Source organism: Ostrinia nubilalis, chromosome 27 (assembly GCF_963855985.1).
Source record: "Ostrinia nubilalis chromosome 27, ilOstNubi1.1, whole genome shotgun sequence".
Lineage (NCBI taxonomy): Eukaryota > Metazoa > Arthropoda > Insecta > Lepidoptera > Crambidae > Ostrinia > Ostrinia nubilalis.
The window spans coordinates 5,839,506-5,862,959 of record NC_087114.1 but is presented as its reverse complement, the minus strand read 5'-3'; the positions used below and the strand labels follow the sequence as shown (position 1 = coordinate 5,862,959).

The 23,454-nt window shown below is 43.3% G+C and overlaps 2 protein-coding genes across 2 annotated transcripts; one reads left to right on the top strand and one right to left on the bottom strand.

Moving 5' to 3' along the window:
• Window positions 1-68: 68 nt before the first annotated feature.
• On the top strand, window positions 69-23,243 carry LOC135085032 (carnosine N-methyltransferase). Its single transcript, XM_063979815.1, has 8 exons — window positions 69-288; window positions 8,002-8,296; window positions 9,065-9,186; window positions 10,856-11,006; window positions 12,237-12,389; window positions 14,007-14,158; window positions 15,680-15,761; window positions 22,420-23,243. The coding sequence occupies exons 1-8, from the start codon at window positions 200-202 to the stop codon at window positions 22,522-22,524; spliced, it is 1,149 nt and encodes a 382-aa protein (XP_063835885.1). The 5' UTR covers window positions 69-199; the 3' UTR covers window positions 22,525-23,243.
• On the bottom strand, window positions 19,718-20,859 carry LOC135085016 (uncharacterized). The gene is made up of 2 exons (XM_063979795.1): window positions 20,002-20,859; window positions 19,718-19,761 (listed from the first exon to the last, which is right to left on the bottom strand). The coding sequence occupies exon 1, from the start codon at window positions 20,849-20,851 to the stop codon at window positions 20,030-20,032; it is 822 nt and encodes a 273-aa protein (XP_063835865.1). The 5' UTR covers window positions 20,852-20,859; the 3' UTR covers window positions 19,718-19,761; window positions 20,002-20,029.
• Window positions 23,244-23,454: the final 211 nt, after the last annotated feature.

The window sequence follows — 23,454 nt, the reverse complement described above, 5'->3', positions numbered from 1 at the left end:
CTTCAGAAAATTATCATCGTCTTGTCCACAGGTTGTGGCGTATCCGAACATTAGTTAGCTGTCAAACGGGAAGCGATCTATTTATTTGCTTGCCGTTCCCAAAATATTCAATTTAAATACTGTATTTAGTGTCGCAAGATATCAAATAATATATCAGTTCTATCGGCATTAGTTATTTGACCATCTTAGATCACCGAAGATGTCATTCGCGGCCGCAACTGAAGAAATCGACGAGGTAAAAGAGAGGGCCCACTTCGTCGCCGTTGTGAACGCATTTAAATACTACAAGTGAGTAAATCTGTTTTAAAAATAGTCCTAAAATGTATTAGAACACTCTAGTGATACATTACAAGGGTTTGCGCGATGATTTTTTGTGATAAATCGCGATAAAACCGACATAGCAACAAGTCTTTGTTTGCGCTGTATTGCCTGATATAATTAACCTATTTAGATACTACAATACGCTTTGTTGTTCCCCTGTACACGTGCCGCGGTGTGATCCTAATTCCCTGTGTCGTTAGGTGGATTTTGCCTTGAAATTTTCTGCTAGATCTCCAATTAGATGGTCACTAACTACATAGTTACATTGTCTTTGTTGGAAACAGGAAAAATGTATAAGTTAGTCATTATCATCTGATAGTAGCTTTATACATACTATATAAAGTGAAATTGAAATCATTGGCATCCTTTTAACATCACACTACTCATGATACATAGTAATTAAACATTCCCAAAATATGAGACAAATCCAATTAGATTTTTGTCTTTATTTTTACTATTTATATTTGTATTTTATAAACTTTAAAACAATTGTGCAGTCAACAGCACATCAGAGTAGATTTTTTTGTTGAAAAATAACACTTATAACATTGAATACAAATAAATAGTAAAAATAAAGACAAAAATCTCTTTGGATTTATTTCATACTTGGGGAATGTACTATGATCATGAGTAGAGTCTTATTTTAGAAGGATGCAAATGGTTTAAAGGACAATGTTCGTTCTCCATACATTGTTCGCCTAAAGAACCAACAATTTTGACATATTACTACCCGAAAGCGAAATAATACGATTCTGTGTGTAAGAACAATGATTCCTGATGGACACTTGCCATAAAATTAATGATTAAGAATATTAAATCACAGCGATTTTATAATATGTCGTTTATGACAACATGGCGTCTAATGTATTGTGTGAATGTATGAACACCGATTCGCGAAAAATGTTTTGTATTGTCGTCACGCCGAGTCGCAGCCAAATAGTATAAAATAATAGAACAAGTTTTAGAAATACAACTCGGCATTCCACTTTTACAATATGCCCACATATTGCACGTAAATAAACAACATGAATCGTAGGTTGTTTCCACCCTTGTCATCTGACACATGAAATAAACTCCTATTGTATTATAGATATCGAAGCCGAATCGTATATAATAATAGAATGGGTTTTGGAGATCACTCGGGGTTCCACTTTTATAAAATACCTACATATTACATAAAAATACCACGAATCATGAGTTTTCTTTTCACCATTTACATCTGACACGAGATAACAAACTCCTATCTCCATGACTACCATCGTAGTCTATGCCAAAGACTACAATATTTTAAGCAAGAAGTTTCAAACCTTAGCGGCTACGGTAACCCCTGGGCCACATACATCATGATAACATTCGGTCGACACCGGAACGAAGTCTTGCGATTATGCAAAAAAGCATCGTATTCTAGTGCGGCTATATCACGTTCAACCGGGGTTTTAATTCGACTAAAGTCCTGACTAAAGACTGGAAGAAAATACGCCGCATTGTATGAGCACTTCGTGTTCGTTAAAGCGGCTTCAGATCTAGAGCCCACATAGTTTTCTTTCCAATAATATCCGCAAGTAGCGCTGCATGATCTTTACAACAAAAACGGCAATAGTTATTAAGGTGCCAAAATTATATGATTACTTTGGCACGGTATTATACACGTTCGAAGATTTGTCATTTTCATTCATTTCATCATCATCATCATCATTTCAGCCACAGGACGTCCACTACTGAACATAGGCCTCCCCCAATGACTTCCACATCGCACGGTTGGTAGCGGCCTGCATCCAGCGCCTTCCCGCTACCTTTATCAGGTCGTCGGTCCACCTTGTGGTGGGTTGACATTGCAGAATATGACTTTTGATAGGTTCATCATAGAATTCGGCGGGGATATTCTCACGGAGGAAGTTCGTAAAAGGGCGGAACAAGATCTTATAATAATGCAAGGCCGAAGCTGTTACGCGCGTGCTCATACGTGTAATCCGGCGAGTATGCAATAAATAGTAATGTCTGGTAAATAGTGGTAATACGTATCGTTCGTTCGTTCGTTTCAGCCGAAAAGACGTCCACTGCTGGACAAAGGCCTCCCCCAAGGATTTCCACGAAGACCGATCCTGCACCGCTCGCATACAGGCACCTCCCGCGACCTTCACCAGATCGTCGGTCCACCTAGTGGGAGGCCTGCCCACGCTACGTCTTTCGGCTCGTGGTCGCCACTCAAGAACTTTCCTGCCCCAGCGGCCATCAGCTCTACGAGCTATGTGCCCCGCCCCGTCTATGTCTGTATGCGCTACGATTACAGGGTATCATTTTGCATAGTCGCAAGACTTCACTCCGCTGCTGTCAAATCAATGTCGCATAATGTTATCGCAATGTGTGTGGCCCTTGGCCAAATCACAGAAGCCTATGCGAAGAAAGAGCACTTGAATGACAATAAAAATCAGGGTTACCATTTTATAAGATTTCCTCACTATTGAGGGTAACAAAGTAACATTAATAATCTAGCCATTAATTACATTTATTACCTATACGAGAAAGTAAAGCAACATGCGGTTTTATTTTAATTTGTAAAATATTAAACCCCTCATATTTGTAACAGTTTGTTCCAAGTTTAGTTTTACTGTTTTGTTAACAGTATTGCTGTTTCAGCTGTCACTGTGAAGCTTTGGGAAAATAAATAAATAGAAAAAATATTAACATAAATATTTATTTAAGTTTTTATGTTCATTATCATAATATGCCAATTTAAGTTACACTGTGTGACAGTCTTTGACACTAAACAAACTCTTCAGCTTAATAATACCTACCTACAGGGCGTTTTTATAGTTACTCTTGCTGATGAAACAAGAAGGGTTGATTCTACTACTGAAATACAACTACTTTTCTTACAGGACCAATATCAAATTCTCAAAAAAATTCACATCCTCGTGATGGTGATAATTTCTATGGAGAGGTTTTTTTATATTCGGTCTCTTGGGATAAGTTATTCCATTTGAGCAGTAGAATTAATCCTTTTTATTCGATCACATATAAAAACAACACAAGTGTTTAGGAAAACTTCTTCTTTGGTATGGTATCACTACGGAGTTATAATGTCGGCAACTCTGTATAGTTCCAAAATACTGGATTGTCCTGTCGATGACATTGACAGTGGGGCGCCACCGTCAATACCGAATCGCTGGTTCAGATTTTTGCCATGTTGCAAACCATATAGTTGAACGATGGTAGCGCCCCCCTGTCATTGAGTTTGGTGGGACAGTTCAGCGTGGGTCATCTATATCACTGACTTGTAACTTTCAAACAGCATGAATAATAAGGGCACCACATTGGTTTTCTTTCTGAAAAAAGGCGTTCAGTTTTAGTACTAACCCTTTAGCACTATTTCATTGAAATAAAAATACAATAAACGCACAGAAGACTGAAATTGAGTCAACTGACGTGACATTTATAATTTGTTGACATTATGACAGTTTGACAAGACTAGGGATTGAAAAAGTTTTAATTGAAAAAGTAAAATGACAATTTATTAAAACGATTCACATGGATATAATCGATTAAAAATATTTATAAAATGTTCTGATACTTGCCTGTAGCGATTATCCAATCCTGGTTTCTACTGAAAAACTACCTCGTGGCAAGATTTTAATAAAATAATAAAATCTTTATCTTCTCTTTCACAATCTATAAAAGTTCATTTGGTCTATTATTATACATGTGCTATGAATGAGGGTTTTCGCGATTGAAAAATCCGCGAGATGGCAATACGTAGACGCGAGGTCCAAATGCTGCATGATTGGTGGATATCTGTCAATGTCATGTCAAAAATAACCAATCATGCAGCATTTGGACCTCACGTCTACGTATTGCCATCTGGCGGATTTTTCAATCGCGAAAACCCTCATTGGCATAGATTATGAGAGACTGGCAACTATACTAGGTTGATATCAGGTGATCCGTCTGCTCATTTGCCTCCTGTCACATAAAAAAAAATATATATATGTTTCTCACACTTCAACTGGCATTGGATTCAACATCGGATTCTGACACTTTTACAGTTATGATACCATGAATATCAGTTTATGGTCCTAATTATTTTTATTTTATTTACGACCTTCGACCAGTTGGACACTTTAGATATCTTCTTGTAATAGTGTCAAACTGTCAATATCTTTTTAGCTTTTAACGCAAATCTAGTCTTCAAAGCAGTTTAATCGATTTATTTTATTTTCAAAATCGATATTTTATTGTCTATGATGGCCGCAGGAACATCACTATACATGGACTCCCAGCAATAAAGTACGGTAATGCCTCGTACAGATTTTATCGGCAAAAATTATGGAACTTGATAGGTTTTAGACCATGCCACGCACCAAAACGTCCGGAAGTTGTAATAGTATTATAGAATAAACGTTAAAAGACTTATTTATTTAATTTTTCAATGCTTAAGTGTCCATTAGAATGAAAGGGTGCTTAATGTATTAAAAAAAATAGAAAATAATTATGATGGGTTAATGTTTTTGGGCGGTTTTTTAGGCGGTTTCTGACAATGTCCTTTCATCCTTTACAGATAATGGTTCAGTCTGTATGTATTCATTTGTTTAGAGCTATGTATCTATAAAATAAGATTTATTTGCTGCAAGATAAGCATTCTTTCACAAATAAATATTGTTTACTCAATCAATAAATACACTTAAAATTGACACATTTTAGATGTTTTTTGTTTATTGTTTTAAAGGACCTTCATATTTTTATATCTCAAAACCTAACAAACTGTTTTTAAATGATAAGAAAACGTAACAGTTTATTGTGCATTTTTTATTTATTATTATTGCACAATTCATTGATAGTAAACATGAAACAAGATTTATAAAATAAGGATGTACCTATTTAATAAGATAGTCAGATTTGGACTTAGAATAATGTTACAGTATTCTCTTACTTAAAGATACTTTAAATTAGGTATAAAGTAGGTATATTGTTTACTCTAGAATGTTAATTTCCAATAAGAAAAGAATTCACTAGCAAAATTCAACTCTTGGTTTAAGTTATGGTATGCTATCTACAGCATTCTAGTTCAGCATTTCCTTGATAAAATAAATTACATATTCTAATTAGAATTAATATTGTTGAAGTTAGAATATAAAAGAAAACAAAATCATTGACACATTAACAATTTACTGCAGTACAGGACAACTTATATTGTAGGTACTAGAAAACTTTATATTCTACAAAGTAAAGCAGGATTCATTTCATCATCACAGGAGTTTTCACTTCTTGATGGTAGTTTTAGAATCACATTGTGATGCATATTTTTGAATCACTTCCTATTCCAGTACCTATAAGAATGATTACCCTACAAAGGTGAACTTTTGTTGTGTTAGTTTTTTTATATTAAAAGTTATTAACCCCTCATGGTAATCTAAATAAATATGCTTGTGTTATAAGAGGGTTCACCAAAGCAGTCCTCTTCACCTGGATAGAAATAAAAAAAATAGTTCCACCCTAAACCTTAAATTCTAGAATCTTCTAATCTTAGATCATTGACACAATGTCGTACACCACAGAATAAATACAAGCACTGTATGACGAAACAACAAACATATTTACATTTTATAACATGTAAACAATGGATAAACTACTGCTACACGTGTATCTGACGTTTTTACTTGTGATTCATAGTTTATAATCGTTGTGCTTACTGTGTTCTGTATTATGGTGATATCTACTTATCAGGCTGCAGATTTTGTATTGTTTTACAATGTAAAGCGTGGGTGCAATAACTCGATTATACCTACTAATATTTGGTACTAGCGGCCGCCCGCGACTTCGTACGCGTGGATCCCGTTTTACCCCCTTAAGGGTAAAGTTTAGTAAAATCCGTTCTTAGTGAGCACCTACGCTCTAAAAGGAATCCACATGCAAAATTTGAGACTCCTAGCACTTGTAGTTTCGGAGATTTCGTTATGAGTGAGTCAGTCATTAACCTTTCGCTTTTACAGGTAGTTATACATAGAGATAAACTCTAGTTTTTATGCCTAAACCATTTAATCAATTTTTATGAATGAGCAATACTAGGGCTACCTGTTGTAAGACTGAGGAGTCATGCTTCCAATCTAAGCTTCCAGTGAAACCAAATCAATGTTGTTCGTTCGTTAGTTCGTCTCAGACAAATGACGTCCACTGCTGGACAAAGGCCTCCCCAAGGATTTCCACAACACAGCTCTGCGCTGCCCGATTCCAGGTACTTCCCGCGACCTTGACCAGATCGTCGGTCCACCTGCTGGGAAACCTGCCCACACTTCGTCTTCTGACTCGTGGCCGCCACTCGAGAACTTTTCTGCCCCGTTAATCAATGTTGTATGTTCTCTATTACATATCGCCAATTTTTGTCTTTCTTTGAGTTCTTCTTGTCGTGTCGACAACAAACCTACACAGTGTCAGCCCAAAACTCCGCCACAAGAGTGGCGTTGTCAGTAGCCTTCATTAAATCTTCCTGCGTGCAGTTGTTTGGGCACGCAGGGCACCACATTATGTGCTTCGTCGACTGGGGAACACAACCACACTTTTTTCTTTAAATTGAAGTGATGGGAATGGGAGGTGAGATGAGCCTCATAAATGAGGTCGTCAGTCCACCGAGTTTGAGGCCTGCTTTTATTTAAATAACCCATACATATTTATTTACATATTCTAGACATATTTCGTCAATGTCAGTAATGTAATAAGAATTAATTATACATAGTTTGATAACAACTTCAAAGTATGTGGTGATAACTAGGTCATAAAGTAATTAATATCAATTATGTGTAACTGTACTATTAAAATTATAAATTAATTACATAAGCGATAGTGGACTTTTGTGTGTGATAAGAATAATAGTGTTATATCTTCTCTATTATTATTATCATCATACATTTATTAATAAACTAGCTTTCCGCCCGCGGCTTCGCCCGCGTGGAATTTTGTCTGTCAGAAAAACTTTATCGCGCGCGTCCTTGTTTCAAAAACCGGGATAAAAACTATCCTATGTCCTTTCCCGGGACTCAAACTATTTCTATGCCAAATTTCATCAAAATCGGTTCAGTGGTTTAGGCGTGAAAGAGAGACAGCCAGACAGAGTTACTTTCGCATTTATAATATTAGTATAAATACAGCATGTAAAAAAACATCATCAACTTTAATTTGTATGTCAATGCGAATATTTTTTTACATGTTTGGTTAGGCTGTTAATCAGTATAACAGTACGGATGTACGCACATTATACTGATTTGGTATCGGCCGATGCCTCATACAAATGAGAAGCTGACCAAACTATCGGCCGACTAAAAGTCTGCAGTCAAATATTTTTTTTTAAAGATTATTAACAATTTGTATTGCCCAAATTACTAATAGTCCCGTTAGCCCCTCGTGGTAAGCTAAATAAGCTTGTGTTACGAGTGGGCTCACCACAATAGTCGAGCGGCGGTGGGATTCGAACCCGCGTTCCTCGGATCTCGAGTCGGCCACTCCGACCCCTTCACCGTTCGGCTATCGTGGCTATAAATTGATATTGGTTCTATATGTTTCGTTCGTTCGTTTCAGCCGAAAGACGTCCACTGTTGGACAAAGGCATAGATTCTATATGTTTGTAACACAGTTAATCTATCGAGGTAGACTATGAACAAATATTTTACATGCTGCAACATTTTTTTCCAGATTATGCAGCCTGGACAGAATACACAAGTCGGAAAAGATCATATCCATGCTGCCCATAACGCACCAGCGGCGCCTCGACAAATACAAGACTTACCTGACCAAATTCAAACAGTGCCTTGATGTGAACAATACCATAGTCCACCTGATCATCAAGGATGTGGACACTATGTTCGAGAATGTGGACCATAGCAATAGTATGGAGATAGGCACGAATGGGGAGAGCTTTGGATGCAACTATAATAACTGTGAGATCGCCTCACAGAAGCAGCATAAGATGCAGCATGATGTTGAGAAGGTTAGTTCTTTAGTTACCTAAGTATACCAGGTCTTCGATCCACTCGCAAGGTGGACCGACGGCCTCATAAAGATAGCAGCAAGACGCTGGATGCAGGCCGCTACCAACCGGGCGATGTGGAAGTAATTTAGGGAGGCCTATGTTCAGCAGTGGACATCCCGTGAAAGAAATGATGATGATGATATTATATTCCCACCTCATAAAGGTATTAGCAAGGCTGCAAGGCGCTAGATGCAGGCCGCTACCAACCGGGCGATGTGGAAATCATTGGGAGAGGCCTATGTTCAGCAGTGGACGTCCTGTGGCTGAAATGATGATGAAGTATACGGGAATATTCCCACCTGTAGTCCCATCGCTGCACCTCCGGTGAAGCCATGATTCGCAAATGAACTAAAGTCGCTGATATAGCCCGACGGATTAGCAAGCTGAAGTGCAATGGGCAGGGCACATAGTACGCAGAACTGACGGCCGATGGGGCAGCAAGTTTCTGGAGTGGAGGCCGCGTACCAGAAAACGCAGTGTGGGACGTCCACCCACAAGGACGACCAACGATATCATAAAGGCAGCAGGGAAGCGCTGGACGCAGGCCGCTACCAATCGATCAACATGGAAAACATTGGGGGAGGCCTATGTTCAGCAGTGGACGTCTTGTGGCTGAAATGATGATGATCATCATCAAAGTAGTGCGTCCGCTCTAAGAGGTTAATATTTTTTGCCATTTCACTAATAATTAATAGATAAAATATGCTCTATTTAAATTGTTTCCAGGTGCAATCGGTGCTAAAGAACATAGTGAGAGACTGGAGCGACATAGGCGCCGCGGAGAGGGAGCAGTGCTATACGCCAATACTCAACGAGCTGGAGGAACGGTATCCGAAAGAGGAGTACAGGTGAGAGGCGGGTAAATGGCGTGACTGTGACGCGACGTGACATGTAGGTCGCGCAGCGAGAGTTGAGACGAACTCGTATTACTGACGTAATTTAGACAACATGTTAGCCTATCATAGTCCGCTTTGCAATGGAGGGAAGTCGAACCTTAATTTCGAACTCCTATGTTCTTCTGATTAATTTCGTTGCGGGTCCAATGACGGTTTAACTTTCCCCCGGGAAAAACTTGACCTTCATTGGTTGGGTTTTTATGGCGGTCAAGCTGTAGTTCCTGGCTACACAGGAGTTGCAGTGGTGGGAACGAGAGGTGGGAATAGTCCCGTAACATGTTAGCCTAGGCGCAGGTCATCGACTTTTAATTGGCGGATACTTGGGCCCGATTCTAATTTGTATGAAGAATCGGCCGATACCAAATCAGTGTAATGTGCGCACACAAACAAATATTTTAGCTTTTGTTGATCACCACAACTCTCGCTGCGCGATTTATACACGTGATGAATAGCGACATGAATGATAATTATTTTCTTACACGTTGAAAGCCGTAACTGTGTTTATAGGTACGTGAGAGCGAGACAGAACGATTAAACGGATATTTTCTTACACGTTGAAAGTCGTATGTGTGTATACGTGAGAGCGAGACATAGAGCGACTAAAGTCCGGTCGACACTCACTGCTGCCGCCCTACACACAGTCGCGACAGCAATATAATTACGTGCGAGCGATAAGGATAGGTAGCTTGGGGTCATTGAATGAAATTCTACGTGCTCGGCGACCAGACTAGTTAACTATAAAAAAATCAATGTTTTATTATGTCGTACCGTGTAGAATAGTACCACTCCCACTCTTCTCGTGGATGCCGTAAAAACTCATTTTAAGGGTATGCGAACTTTAGGTCTCCAGCCAGCCTGGCCATACGCTCGATGTAACATGAGAGCGACGTGACGCGACGGGAAGCGACTCAAGCGCGACGTGACGTGACATAAGCGCGACGCGACATGAGCGCGATGCATCATGAGCGTGATGCGACATGAGAGCGACGTGATAAGACATTAGTTAGTGTGACGCGAATTGAGCGCGAAGCAACATAAATATAAGCCGACATAATTTTTACAAAAGTGCAACGCGGTATAAACGTGACGCTTCATAAGCCGGATGCAAAAGTACCATAAAACGACCAAGCGTGACGTGACGTAAGCGTGAAGCTACATGAGCATGACACAATTATGACGCGACTGTAGCGCGACGCGACCGTGACGTGACATAACGCTTGCAGCGACCGCGGCCAGGTCGAGGTGCTGGTCCCAGGCGCGCAGCTGGGCCGGCTACCAGGGAACGAGTGCTCGCTCTCATGCTGCTAGCGGCGCGACTGTAGCGCGACGCGACCGTGACGTGACATAACGCTTGCAGCGACCGCGGCCAGGTCAAGGTGCTGGTCCCGGGCACTGGGCCGGCTGCCTGGGAGACGAGTGCTCGCTCTCATGCTGCTAGCGGCGCGACTGTAGTGCGACGCGACCGTGACGTGACATAACGCTTGCAGCGACCGCGGCCAGGTCGAGGTGCTGGTCCCAGGCGCGGGACTGGGCCGGCTACCAGGGAACGAGCGCTCGCTCTCATGCTGCTAGCGGCGCGACTGTAGCGCGACGCGACCGTGACGTGACATAACGCTTGCAGCGACCGCGGCCAGGTCAAGGTGTTGGTTCCGGGGGCGGGGCTGGGCCGGCTGGCCTGGGAGACAGCGGCGCGAGGCTTCGCGTGCCAGGGCAACGAGTTTTCGCTGTTCATGCTGTTTGCTAGCAACTTTATACTCAACAGGTGCCCGGAGGTGAGTAGAAAGAAACTCTGTTAGGCGATTATCACACTGCACCGCGCTCCGCCGCGGTACGACAACGCGACGCGGCGCGAGACGACAGATTTAATCATTATATGCAAGTACCTCAGTTTGTATAGAAAACACGCCCGGCACAACATACTGACAACGCGTTTGCGCGCGGGATTCGTTATATGTCGCCACGCGGACCGCGGCGGAGCGCGGTGCAGCGTGATAATCGCCTTACTATTGTTAGCTGAAAAGCATTTAAGATATTTTTTTTGTCATAATGTCATCCGCCTTGCACATTAAGCCTTAGCGCAAGCCACCGACTTTTAGTTGGCCAATAGTTGGGTCGGGCTGTTAATCAGTATGGAGATGTATGAAAGTGCGCACATTACACCGATTGATTCTTCATACAAATTAAAATCGGGCCCAACTATCGGCCAACTAGATGTCGGTGGTCTGCGCCTAGCCTAAGGCTGGGTTGCACCATCTTAATTTACTATAACAAACGTCAAGCCTGTCACACTCCTTAAAAAAACTCAGCCTAAGTTTCTCCTTAGCTTAATGCCCGTTTTCACCATCAATCCCTAATTTTGGAACCCCTATGGGAACACATAAAAGGACTTTTGTTTTCACAGGGGTCACTTAAAAATTAGGATTGATGGTGAAAACGGGTATAAAACTACAATTTTTTCTGATTAATCTCGATGCGAATCCAATAACAGCTCATATTTGATATTAACAAACTTGACCTTCACTGGTCGGGTTTTTACTGGTTAAACTTCAAAAGGATCTGCAATTCTACGCAGGAATTGCAGCGGCCAGCATTTTTAATAACGAAATCGCTTCACTCATTTTTGTATGTGGCAAATTTCGAGCATATATTTGTACGTTTACAATCCAAATTCGTTTGCGCAGGCCAATAAATACACAGTACAATCAATATGTCAACAACGTGACGTGTGACCATCATCTAATACTTCGTTCATTTCTCAAAAAAAAAAAAACGCCTTTGTTGCTTGAATCTCCCAATCGAATATAGACCATACCCTTGTTCGTTTACAATCCACATTCAGTTCTACAGGACAACAAATACACAGCTCGCCCTTGGGTGTATCAACTACTGGTTGCTTGTATTTCGTTAGAATTCTCAATAAAAAAGCTCCTTTCTTGCTTCCAAATCTTAATCGAATTTCCACCATACTCCTACAGGTTTAAAACCTAAATTCATCTGCACAGGCCAATAAATACACAGTACACCCGTGGGTGCACCAATACGTGAACAACGTGACATGTGACCATCAACTGCTGGCTGCACAGTTTCCGGACGTGCGACCTTCTGGGGACAGACCTAACCATAACTTCTCGATGACCGCTGGGGATTTTCTTAAGGTGAGTTGGTTCTACAATAACTTACAAAGGTATACATCAGGGGTGGCCAACTTGATTAGACATATGATCTACTGTTTACTAACGAAACCCTGGGCGATCTTACATACTGCTTGAAATCTTAAATGGAAGAGCATAATTTAAAGCCTGGTCCGTGAGCACGTAGAATTTTGTCCAATGACCCCAAGCTACCCATCCTTTTGCTATCGCGACTGTGCGACGCGCGCCCGCAGTGAGTGTGCGAGCGCGAAAGCAACATAATTACGCGCGAGCGATAAGGATGGGTAGCTTGGGGTCATTGGACAAAATTCTACGTGCTCACGGACCAGGCTTTAGTACACAATCATGTAGTATTTTTTGCCTTGCCACAATCGACCGGTTGGCCACCCCTCGTATAGATCGTTTCATCCACGAAGACTCGCCCCACCAATTTTTGGTCTCGGTTGCGCGGGGTGCGGGGAGTTTGATCCGAGCAATCCGAGCGTCATTATTGTAGTGTGCGTGTGCACTCATGGATGATTTAGCGTGTACCGATTACACTCAAACATTAGCGGAAGAATGGTGGGGCGGGTCTTCGTGGATGGAACTATCTACACATGGTTTTATATAAAAATACCTGCTACGATACCTGATACGACATTACGACCTCATAAAAAGTAGCAGGAAGGCGCTAGATGCAGGTCGATTCCAATCTAGCGATGTGGAAATCATTGGGGGAAGCCTATGTTTAACAGTAAACGTCCCGTGGCTGAAATGATGATGATGATAATAAAATGTGAATAAATTAATATTGACAAAACCTTTTTAAAAACAAGCTTTTATTGATTGATGATGACCGGTTGGTAGCGGCTACTTTTATAAAGTCTTCGGTCCACCTTGCGGGTGGACGACACACGCTGCGCTTTCCTGTACGCGGGCTCCACTCCAGAACTTTGCTGCCGCATCAGCCGTCAAGTTCTACGTACTATGTGCCCTGCCCATTGCCACTTCAGCTTGCTAATCCGTCGGGCTATGTCAGCGACTTTAGTTCGTTTACGGATTAGACTAAGAGCTAGTGAACGCCAGACCTACGTCATTTTATAAAAGCTGAAAGTTCGTCAGCGTATGCTCCCAATATAGGTTAGAATGCTGGTGAATCATGGAGTTTGGGTCATCGTGGCTTTGGCAGCTATCCTAAAAAAATTGTCTGGCAAGGAGTTGGAACTGTCAAAACTATCTGGCTTATGTAGAAACAACTTCTTATCATTGCCCAAATATTGTGCGTAAAAATCAGATTTTTTAGGATAGCTGCCAGAGCCACGATGACCCAAACTCCATGATTCACCAGCATTGTAACCTATATTGGGAGCATACGCTGACGAACTTTCAGCTTTTATAAAATGACGTAGGTCTGGCGTTCACCAGCTATTAGTTTATAGTCTGGTCCGTGAGCACGTAGAATTTTGTCCAATGACCCCAAGCTACCCATCCTTATCGCTCGCGCGTAAGTATGTTGCTGTCGCGCTCGCACACTCACTGCAGGCGCCCGTCGCACAGTCGCGACAGCAATATAATTACGCGCGAGCGATTCTCCTCATGATTCGATGACAATAAATGATGAATTATGAACTTTATCCACAGGTATACACAGAGGCCGAGGAATGGGACTGCGTGGCGACGTGTTTCTTCATAGACTGTGCACCTAACGTCATAGAGTTCGTAGAGAGGATCTACAGCATACTGCAGCCTGGGGGCTTCTGGATCAACCTGGGACCACTACTGTATCACTACAGGTACTGTACAGTATAATACAGTACCCGGCAATAAATATTGCACATCGACCTTTGGAAAGAGACAATCGGTTAATTTCGGCTCGTAGAGCGTTATCTCTGTCGTACACTACCTATACGACAGACAAAAAGTCATTGACAAAACATTATTCAATGAAAATATTGTCCGAACCCTTAGTATTTCTCTTCGACAAATACTTTAACACATTGTGAACCACTTTTCTTTCACGACTATAAAAAGTTTTTAGCAATTTAATTCACAAAATTTTTGACAAAACGTTATTGTCAGTCGTTGTTCAAGTGAGACAGAGATAACGCTCTACGAAACCGAAATTAGCCGATTGTCTCTTTCTAAAGGTCGATGTGCAATATTTATTATCGCCGGGTATTGTAAGTAAATTGTTTTTTTTTTTTTTGTTTTGAGCGGCTATTCTGATTCTATGAAGTCCCAGTATCACTACGACGCGTACTGATCTATTAGGTAATGCAGTATCTTTTGGGGGGCGATATGTTCTACATCTTGTGGGCTTAGGATGTGTTTGCCCAAGTGTAAGCTCCGCTTGCGCATCAAAGTGAGAATGTGTAGTGGCGTTTCATCTGCCTCTTGGCACATCCTGCACGTTCTTGTTTCGGACAGTCCCATAGTGGACAAGTGCTTGTTTAAGCTGCAGTGATCCAGTGTACGCTCGAACTAAGATGCGCATTTTGGTCCTACTCAGTCCTATGATCTGCTTAGAGCATTTAAGGTAGGCTTTTTGAGAGCTTTGGAATGAGTAGTTAAGAAGACTGCGCACCGAACGTCATTGAGTTTGTAGAGAGGATCTACAGCATCAACCTGGGACCACTGCTGTACCACTACAGGTACAGTACACGGGACTATTCTCACTTCGTTCCCACCGCTGTAACTTCTGTGTAGCCAGGATCTACAGCTTGACCGCCAATAAAAACCCAACTAGTGAAGGTCAAGTTTGTGACGGGGAAAAGTTAAACTTTCATTGGACCCGCAACTGAGATAACGTGTACCTATGCGATAGTAAAAGTTATACAGTACCGTGACCTTCATCTGTAGGCCTTGAATATTATAGTCGTTGCAATGAGGGTGTTCGCGATTGAAAAATCCGCCAGATGGCGGGACGTGGATGTAGGGTCTGACTGCTGCGTGATTGGTGGATTTGGACATATCTGTCAATGTCATGTCAAAAATAACCAATCATGCAGCATTTGGACCTCGCGTCTACGTATTGCCATCTGGCAGATTTTTCAATCGCGAAAACCCTCATTCACGAAGGCGAGTGAGCTTCACATGTGTGGTGGCTCGCTACTGTTCGTTTTTCAAAAGTTTTGACAGACATTACACTATCGTTATGTGCATGTACACGTACACACACAGGTAAAGCTCACTCGCCTTCGTGAGTTGCAAGAACTATACATACATTTTATGGATTTTACGCGATAAGATACATTTGTCTTGGCGAGCTTTGAATACATGAATTTGAATGATTTGAATTGTATTTTCTTTTCCAGTGATATGACGACAGAGAACAGCATCGAGCCTCCATACGATATACTACTGGACATCATCAGAGATGTGGGCTTCGATATATTGGTGAGTTTCTTCAGCGAAATGCTTGTCTTTTGAAGCGAAATCTATACTAATATTATAAATGCGAAAGTAACTCTGTCTGTGTCGCTTACACGCCTAAACTACTGAACCGATTTTGATGAAATTTGGCATAAAGATAGTTTGAGTCCCGGGAAAGGACATAAGATAGTTTTTATCCCGGTTTTTGAAACAGGGACGCGCGCGATAAAGTTTTTCTATGACAGACAAAACTCCACGCGGGCGAAGCCGCGGGCGGAAAGCTAGTGATATATGAATACTGGGGGCCATCCATAAATTACTTTATACGTTAAAGTGTTGTCACACTTGTGACAAGGGAGGGGTCAGATCATGTTTTTTGAACGTTTTAATCTAACTCCCATATTCACAAACATTACTATGAGGTCTCACAGTGCGCGTGGACGCACAGGGTGCCATACGAACCAATCACAGAGATCTATTCAACGTTGTGCGTTCGATTTGCTGCTTCACTGAAGCAAGTATCGTTTGTGAATGCGGGTGTAAGTGTAGTTAAAAAAACATGATCCTCACAAATATCTTATCTTATTTTAGGGCCGCGCATGGGCGCAGTGCACGTCGACCCATTGGGATCTTTTGTGCTTCCCTATACCTTTATCCCCCCTCATCCACAAAGATCCTATCCATATAGTGGATCAAGTGCTTGGGTGAGAAGGACCTATATTCTTCTGGCGTCGGATAAGCCGACCCCAGGAGACCCATTCTAGTTCTAGCTAGCGCGTCACATTCGCAGAGTAGGTGTTTCATGGACTCCGCATGTTCTCCACATGCTCGACAGCTGTCATCCGTAGTTAGGCCCATTTTGTGGAGCATGTGGTTTGTAGTGTAGTGTCCTGTTAGCGCACCCGTAATCACTCGGGCTTGCCTTCTGTTTCCATTGAGTATGAGCTTTTCCCATGATCTTGTGTTTCCAACTAGGAATAGTTTGGAGTGGCTCATGCCGTTGGAGCTTTCCCATTCAGCTCTGTGCTTCCTGGATGTATATTGCCTCATGGCCATGTGTACAGTGCTTATAGATAAGGGCACTATCGGCTCTGGCCCAATAGGTGCCGCCTCTGACCCTTGTCTCGCTAGACTGTCGGCTCTCTCATTGCCTTCGATTCCAGTATGTCCAGGTACCCACATGAGGGTCACCCTGTTGTGCCTTCCAAGTTTATTCAGTGCCAAGATTGCCTCCAAAACGAGTCTGGATCCAACCCTCACTGAGGCAATGGCTTTGAGTGCTGCCTGACTGTCACTTAATATGTAAATGTCACGCTTTTTATGCGCCTGTTCTATATTCCTTACTGCGCACATGATTATAGCATAGGTTTCAGCTTGAAACACTGTTGCAAACCTCCCTAAGCTTTCACTGTGCTCAGATTGTTTGGAGTAGACGCCCGCTCCTGTTCCTGAGTTCATCTTGGAGCCATCAGTATACCAGATCAGGCTGTCTTGTTGACGTTTTGGTCCTCTTTTCCAGTCTTCCCTTGTTGGTATAGACACTTTAAAATCCTTGCTAAACATGTACCTAGGCTGCATTGTATCACAACCCATGTCCATTATTGCATCTAATTGAGGATCACTCCCCATCCTTGTGTGCTTGGTGCAAGGTTTGGATGTACTCCAAAGTCCCGCCCCCTTCAGTCTGTGCAGCGCCTTCCTTGCATCTACTTCTAGCGCCAAGTGCAGTGGGGGCAATCCCAGAATAATTTCCAATGCTGCAGTTGGCGTAGTTCTAAACGCACTCGTTATTGCTAGGCATGCAGTTCTTTGCAATTTGCCCAGTGCCGTTCTGCACGTCTGTAACCTAATTCTAGGCCACCAGACAATGCTGCCATAAAGTATTATTGGTCTCACCATAGTTATATAGATCCACCTCATCACTCTGGGACTAAGTCCCCATGCCTTCCCGTATGCACCACGACACATTCCCAGCACTCTCATAGCCTTAGCTATGACCGTATCTTGGTGTTTACGCCATGTAAGTTCCTTATCTAGGATTACCCCTAGATATTTCACTTCATTGGTCCAGGTTATTTGCTTACCCTAAAGGTAGAGATGTCCTAGCCCTGTTGTATTTCTCATTTTTGTAAATGCAATAGCATTCGTTTTTCCCGGATTCACCGAGAGGTGGTTTTTGTCACACCACTCTTCCAGTGTGTTGAGGGCTCTTTGCATGATGTCTGTCACAATAGTTGGGAACTTGCCCCTTACCATAATTACCAAATCATCTGCATATCCAACCGTGTAGAGTGGTCCTTTGTTTAGTTTCACAAGTAGTGAGTCCACGACCAGGCTCCATAGCAAGGGTGAGAGTACCCCCCCTTGCGGGCAGCCCTTGACAGTCCTTACACTCATGCACTCTCCTTGCAGTTCTGATTGAATAATCCTGCCTTTAAGCATACAGTCTATCCACCGGCATAGAGGTAGTGGTACCCCGTGGTCAGAAGCAGCAGCTCCTATAGAGCAGAAGGTAGTGCGGTCAAATGCCCCCTCTATGTCGACAAATGTCCCAACAGTAACCTCCCTACTCTCAAGAGCCGCCTCCGCCCTGCCGGTTACATAGTGTAGCGCAGTTTCTGTAGATTTCCCTGCCTGGTATGCACATTGAAGCTCATGTAGAGGAAATCTTTTTAGTGGTCCTTGTCTTATGTACTTATCTACAAGTTTTTCAAGCGATTTGAGAAGAAAAGATTGTAGACTTATTGGCCTATATGCCTTAGGGTCGTTGTAATCCGGTCTACCTGGTTTAGGTATAAAGATCACTTTGACTTCTCTCCATACCTTAGGTATGTATCCAAATGCTATGCAGGCCTTGTATAACCTGCATAGATGAGGAGTCAGAATGGAGATTCCTTGCTGCAAGAGAATTGGGTAGATCGAATCTGGGCCTGGTGCCTTGTATGGTTCAAAGCTCCCGATTGCCCATCTCACCTTAGTCTCATCCACTACTCTCTTAGCCGTAACCCAGTCGAGCTTGTTTGTTGTTCTATTTTGTTCCTCCACGCTGATTGGATCTTGATCATCGTTTAGGACCTGTGATTCAGGAAAGTGCGTTGCTATCATTGTTTTCAACGTATCTTTGCCTGCTTCCGTATATCCCCCCCTCTCACTCCATACTGTAGTGAGTGGGTTCGCTTTGGTTGTTGACATGGCCTTTGTTAGTCTCATGCCCTCGGGAACTGAGTTGATCATCTCACAATGATCCCTCCATGCCTTCCTCTTTGCCTTTCGCACCGCTTTGCTATACTCCGTCAGTGCTCTTCTATACTCTGTAAAGTCATTCCTAGCTCTTGCTATATTGAATGCCTTTCTTGTCTCCCTTCGTAAGAGGGCTATTTCCTTGGTCCACCATGGAAGTTTCTTCGATCCCGCCTCGCGTTCCGGGCAGTTATCCCTCCAGGCAGTCTTCAAGGCATTGGTAATTCGATCAGCGTCAAACTCTATTTCAAGCACAGAGTTGAGTTTGCATTTTGGTTCACTAAGTTCCGTCCTTAGGTCCCGTTTGAAGTCTTCCCAATCAGTGTTCCTGGGATTCCTTCTTTTAATTGCGTCTTTTCTTATAGGAGCATTATACTTAAAGCATATATAGTTATGGTCAGACAATGATATCTCGTCCGAAACATACCAGTTAGTGATTTTCCGGACTGCCTTCTTACATGCAAGCGTCAGGTCAATCACCTCTGCCCTCCGGGCATTGAAGAATGTAGGTTTGTTACCCTTGTTAATAATATGTGTTTCAGAACTCACCAGAAAATCCAGTAACCTCTCTCCTCTGGCGTTGTTGTTTGAGCTGCCCCACACAACATGATGAGCATTCGCATCGCAGCCAATGATGGTTTCCAGATCTTCTTGGTTGCCGTGTTGTATCAGATCCTGCATTTGCCTTGACACAGGATCTGCCTTTTCATATGGGAGATATGCCGATGCCACTATTACTCCTCGCAAATCCCCCTCCCTTTGGATCTTCACTGCTGTGAGATCCCTGTAAGAAAACCTGGATAGAGGAATCGCACTTATCCCATTTCTGACATAAATGCAAGTCCTCGTATCATTAGTAGAACAATTATATATTAATATTCCACCTGTGCCGCCGAGTCCTTTCACCTCACCTTTGTACAGGTAGGGCTCTTGGATTAAGGCGATATCATATCTTTTGACCTTGAGCTCTCGTGCCATGATGGCAGTCGCCGCTTTGCAGTGATGCAGATTAATTTGAACGCACCTTAAACCCCCGAAGAGAGCTGCAGACGTCAAATTCTGTCCCCGAGCTCGGTCTCCTCATCCGCGGAGATATCATACTCCAGCGGCGAGGACCGTCCCAGGTCCAGGTCAGCTATGGCCTCCAGCGAGCCTATGGATGCGGGAGACAGAGCGGCAGCAGGTTCATCTACCACCAGCTTCTCCCCCGCACCCCCAGTCCCTCCGGATAGCCCTTCACTCGCACTAGGTCCCGCTATTGGTTCCAAGGCCTGCTCCTCTGTCCGCGGGCAGTCTTCCGGGACCGCCACCGCATCCCCACGCTGTTCAGCCGTCACACTGGCACTGACCGGTTCATCCCCACGCCTTACATCGTACTCGAGAAGCTTGAAGATGCTCCGGTCAATCCCAGTGTTCAGGATGTACTGGCGGTCTTTGATGTACGCCGCAGAGGCCTCGTCCATCAGGACGATTCTCCTGACCGTCATCCCCTCTACAGTGGAGCCAACAATGCTCCAGTTCGAGGTCTTCAGGCTCGGATGCAACCTCTGCAGCAACCTCATGACCCGCCCTGTGTCCTGCCTCGTGACGTTCCTGGATTTCCAGGCCATCTTCACCGGCTTTGGGAGGTTCTTAGCATCCACCACCCTAAGCTCCACACCATTGACGGCAGTGCCATCAAGTGTGCGAAGCCACTTCATTGAGCTCTCCCCCTCACACCTGAAGAGAATCGCTCCTGACTTCAGGTTTCCCATGCTGACGACGGGGATGGGATCCGGCGTGATCTCCAGTTTATCAAAAATGATACCCTGAAGCGCCAGATACTCCTCCTCGCCTAGCCAGGTCCCTGGAAAGTCCTTAGCGGTGATCGCCATCTTATAGATGTTCAGAGCCGCGGCATATGACTGAGTTTCCTCAGTCTTAGCACGCTTGGCGCTGACCAACACTTGGCTCTCTCCGCTGATCTCCCTCGCCCTTTTAATCCGGTCTGCCGTTGAGGTGGCGTCCTCAGCCTGTTGCCTCCGCAACTCAGCCTTCACCCTCCTCTGGCATCCCGACCGCTTTTTGCGCCTCCTTCTCCCCTGCAGATCGCCGCCCTCCGCTGCATTAAGCGCAGTGCCACTGGTGTTACCCTGCGGCCCTAGCGCCTCACGCACATCAGGCAGTCGCTGCTCGGGTGGTGCACTGTATGGAGCCACACTGCCAGAGCCGCCCCCCTGGTTCAGGCCGCCCTCGCTTCGCACAACGAGACCCCGTGGGTTCTCAGCGCTCCGCTTAGGTGCCCGCCCCATGTGGGGAGCATTCCCCGACGGTGCCACCCCACTCCCTGCACCTGGTGCGCCCTCCACTTCACCTTTCGGTGCCTTTATCCCTTTCGGGACCTTTGGCCCTCCCAATTTGGTCTGGCCCCTGCTGCCTCCTGCAGCTCCTCCAACACGCAATTGCTTGCCCCCCCCAGAATACGTAGGGCAGCCTGAGCGATGCTCAGGGAGGGATTCTCCAGCCTTGCTGGTACCCTCCTGGGGTAAATCAATTTTTGCCTTTGCGCTCATGTTGGTTTTTGGGGATATTTTTGAAACCCGTGATGCCTCCCCTAGCACCACTGCCACACTTTTTGCTCAGATTTTCCATCGCATGGCTTGTGGTAGCCGGTTGTGGTTATACCGCCACTGTTCGGTTGGGTCCTTTCTGTGTCCATCCAAGGCCGCCCGCGCCTCCTCAACCTCTGGTTGGTTAATGGTTATACCGCCATTGATTCGGTAGCTTAGGACTTTTGTTTCAGCAGCGGTCCCTATAAAAGTTCGCTGCTATGACTCATCTATCATCAGGTTACAGCGCTTTTTCTTGGGGGTATACCACGCCATTGGCTCCCCAGCACCCTTCAAGATGAGCTGCCCGATTTCTGCATCCCGGTGGCATCAGGCCTGCCCCCTGAGAATGGACCCTCAGGGTGTGACCTAGGTGCAGGAGGTCATTCTACCATCTACCATCGTCTTTTTGATGATAGACACGCAAGGACATGACCTCGACATCCCGGCGGTACTCCGACAGAAGGTTTCCGTTACGTCTATTTCATAAGGAATTAGACCAATAGCAGGGCGGCAACCACGTGCAGGACAATCCTTCAGTCTTGCCTTGAGGATCTTCACGACCGTTGCGCTCTCCCTCAAGACCATTCGCCTCCTCACCCGCAGTGATGCGGATAAGGAAGGCCAGCATCTATACTAGACAAGCAGCAAAGCAGAAGCAAAGTGCAAGTTAGGCAACGCAACTATTAAAGCATAGACAGTGACCCGCCCCATCCTCACAAATAAGTATAACCAGCTGTGTCAAGGAAATCATAAAATTCGTGTGACGTAATTTATGGATGGCCTCCTTTCGAGAGAGAGAGGGAGATAGGTGCTTTGCTTTGCAAATAAAAACTTTTCTCTCTTTCTTACAGAAAGAACAGACCGGCGTGAAGACGAAATACGCACAAAACCCAAACTCCATGATGCAGCACGAGTACGACTCAGTTTTCTTCGTGTGCAGGAAGCCTTACTGCTAATATACACGGCCGAGGCGTAAACTGTCATAAGTAAGATTTTTGAAAATTTTAAACATGGCGCATTTGACAGCAAATTGGTACATACACGTAAGTAAAAAACCTGCAATTCATAATGTAATTCTGCAATGCAAAAAGTGTTAAAAATTGTCACCTGGCCAATTTTTTTTTGGATTTTCGAGAAAGTCAGGTACCGTTTAAGTAAGCGAAAACTCTTATGAAATAATGCTTTTTTTTTAATAAACATTATTGTCAAGAAGTTTTTTTATAATGGACATAGTTTGATGCCATTTGTCGATACGATAACATGGCGTTTTCTAACGTCATAAAAAATATAAAATCAGATATTGTTTACGTTCATATTTGTTAAATTAAAAGTGCATTCTTTTACTTCCTAACTGACATCAATGTAACATTGCAATTTTTCTCTTGATTACTTATGATAAAATTAAAGTTTGTACAAATAAAAAAATGTTATATAGGGTGTATTGAAACTGCACCTTCGATTTAACATTGGCATTTATCTCTGTTTCATTTGTTTTAAAAATCAAGTTTGAAAAAAGTAATTTGTTACATAGGAGGTTTTGAAACTGAACCTTTGATTTGTGAGGTAAGCAAGTGGCATCAAACTTTGAACATTATCCAATCGCATTAAGGTCGAAAACCGTGATAACATATGATACGGCATATTCCACAATGAAGAAAAACAAATACGGGTATACGGTATACAGGGTGTTAGGTAAATGGGTATATGAGCCGACACTAGCCCATGTTAACATGTTCATATAAATGGTATGGTGAAGTCAGAAAATTGATATCTTCATTTTAATTATTTTATTTTTCATACAAATCGTATTTCATAAAATTTATTTTGTATGAAAATTAAAAAAATTAAAATGATGATATCAAATTTCTGACTTCACCATACCATTT

Coding starts and splice junctions, on each gene's coding strand:
- LOC135085016 (XM_063979795.1), bottom strand. CDS start 20,851: ATGGCGATCACCGCTAAGGACTTTCCAGGGACCTGGCTAGGCGAGGAG.
- LOC135085032 (XM_063979815.1), top strand. CDS start 200: ATGTCATTCGCGGCCGCAACTGAAGAAATCGACGAGGTAAAAGAGAGG. Junction 8,297..9,064: donor TGCAGCATGATGTTGAGAAG/GTTAGTTCTTTA, acceptor AATTGTTTCCAG/GTGCAATCGGTGCTAAAGAA. Junction 9,187..10,855: donor TATCCGAAAGAGGAGTACAG/GTGAGAGGCGGG, acceptor TAACGCTTGCAG/CGACCGCGGCCAGGTCAAGG.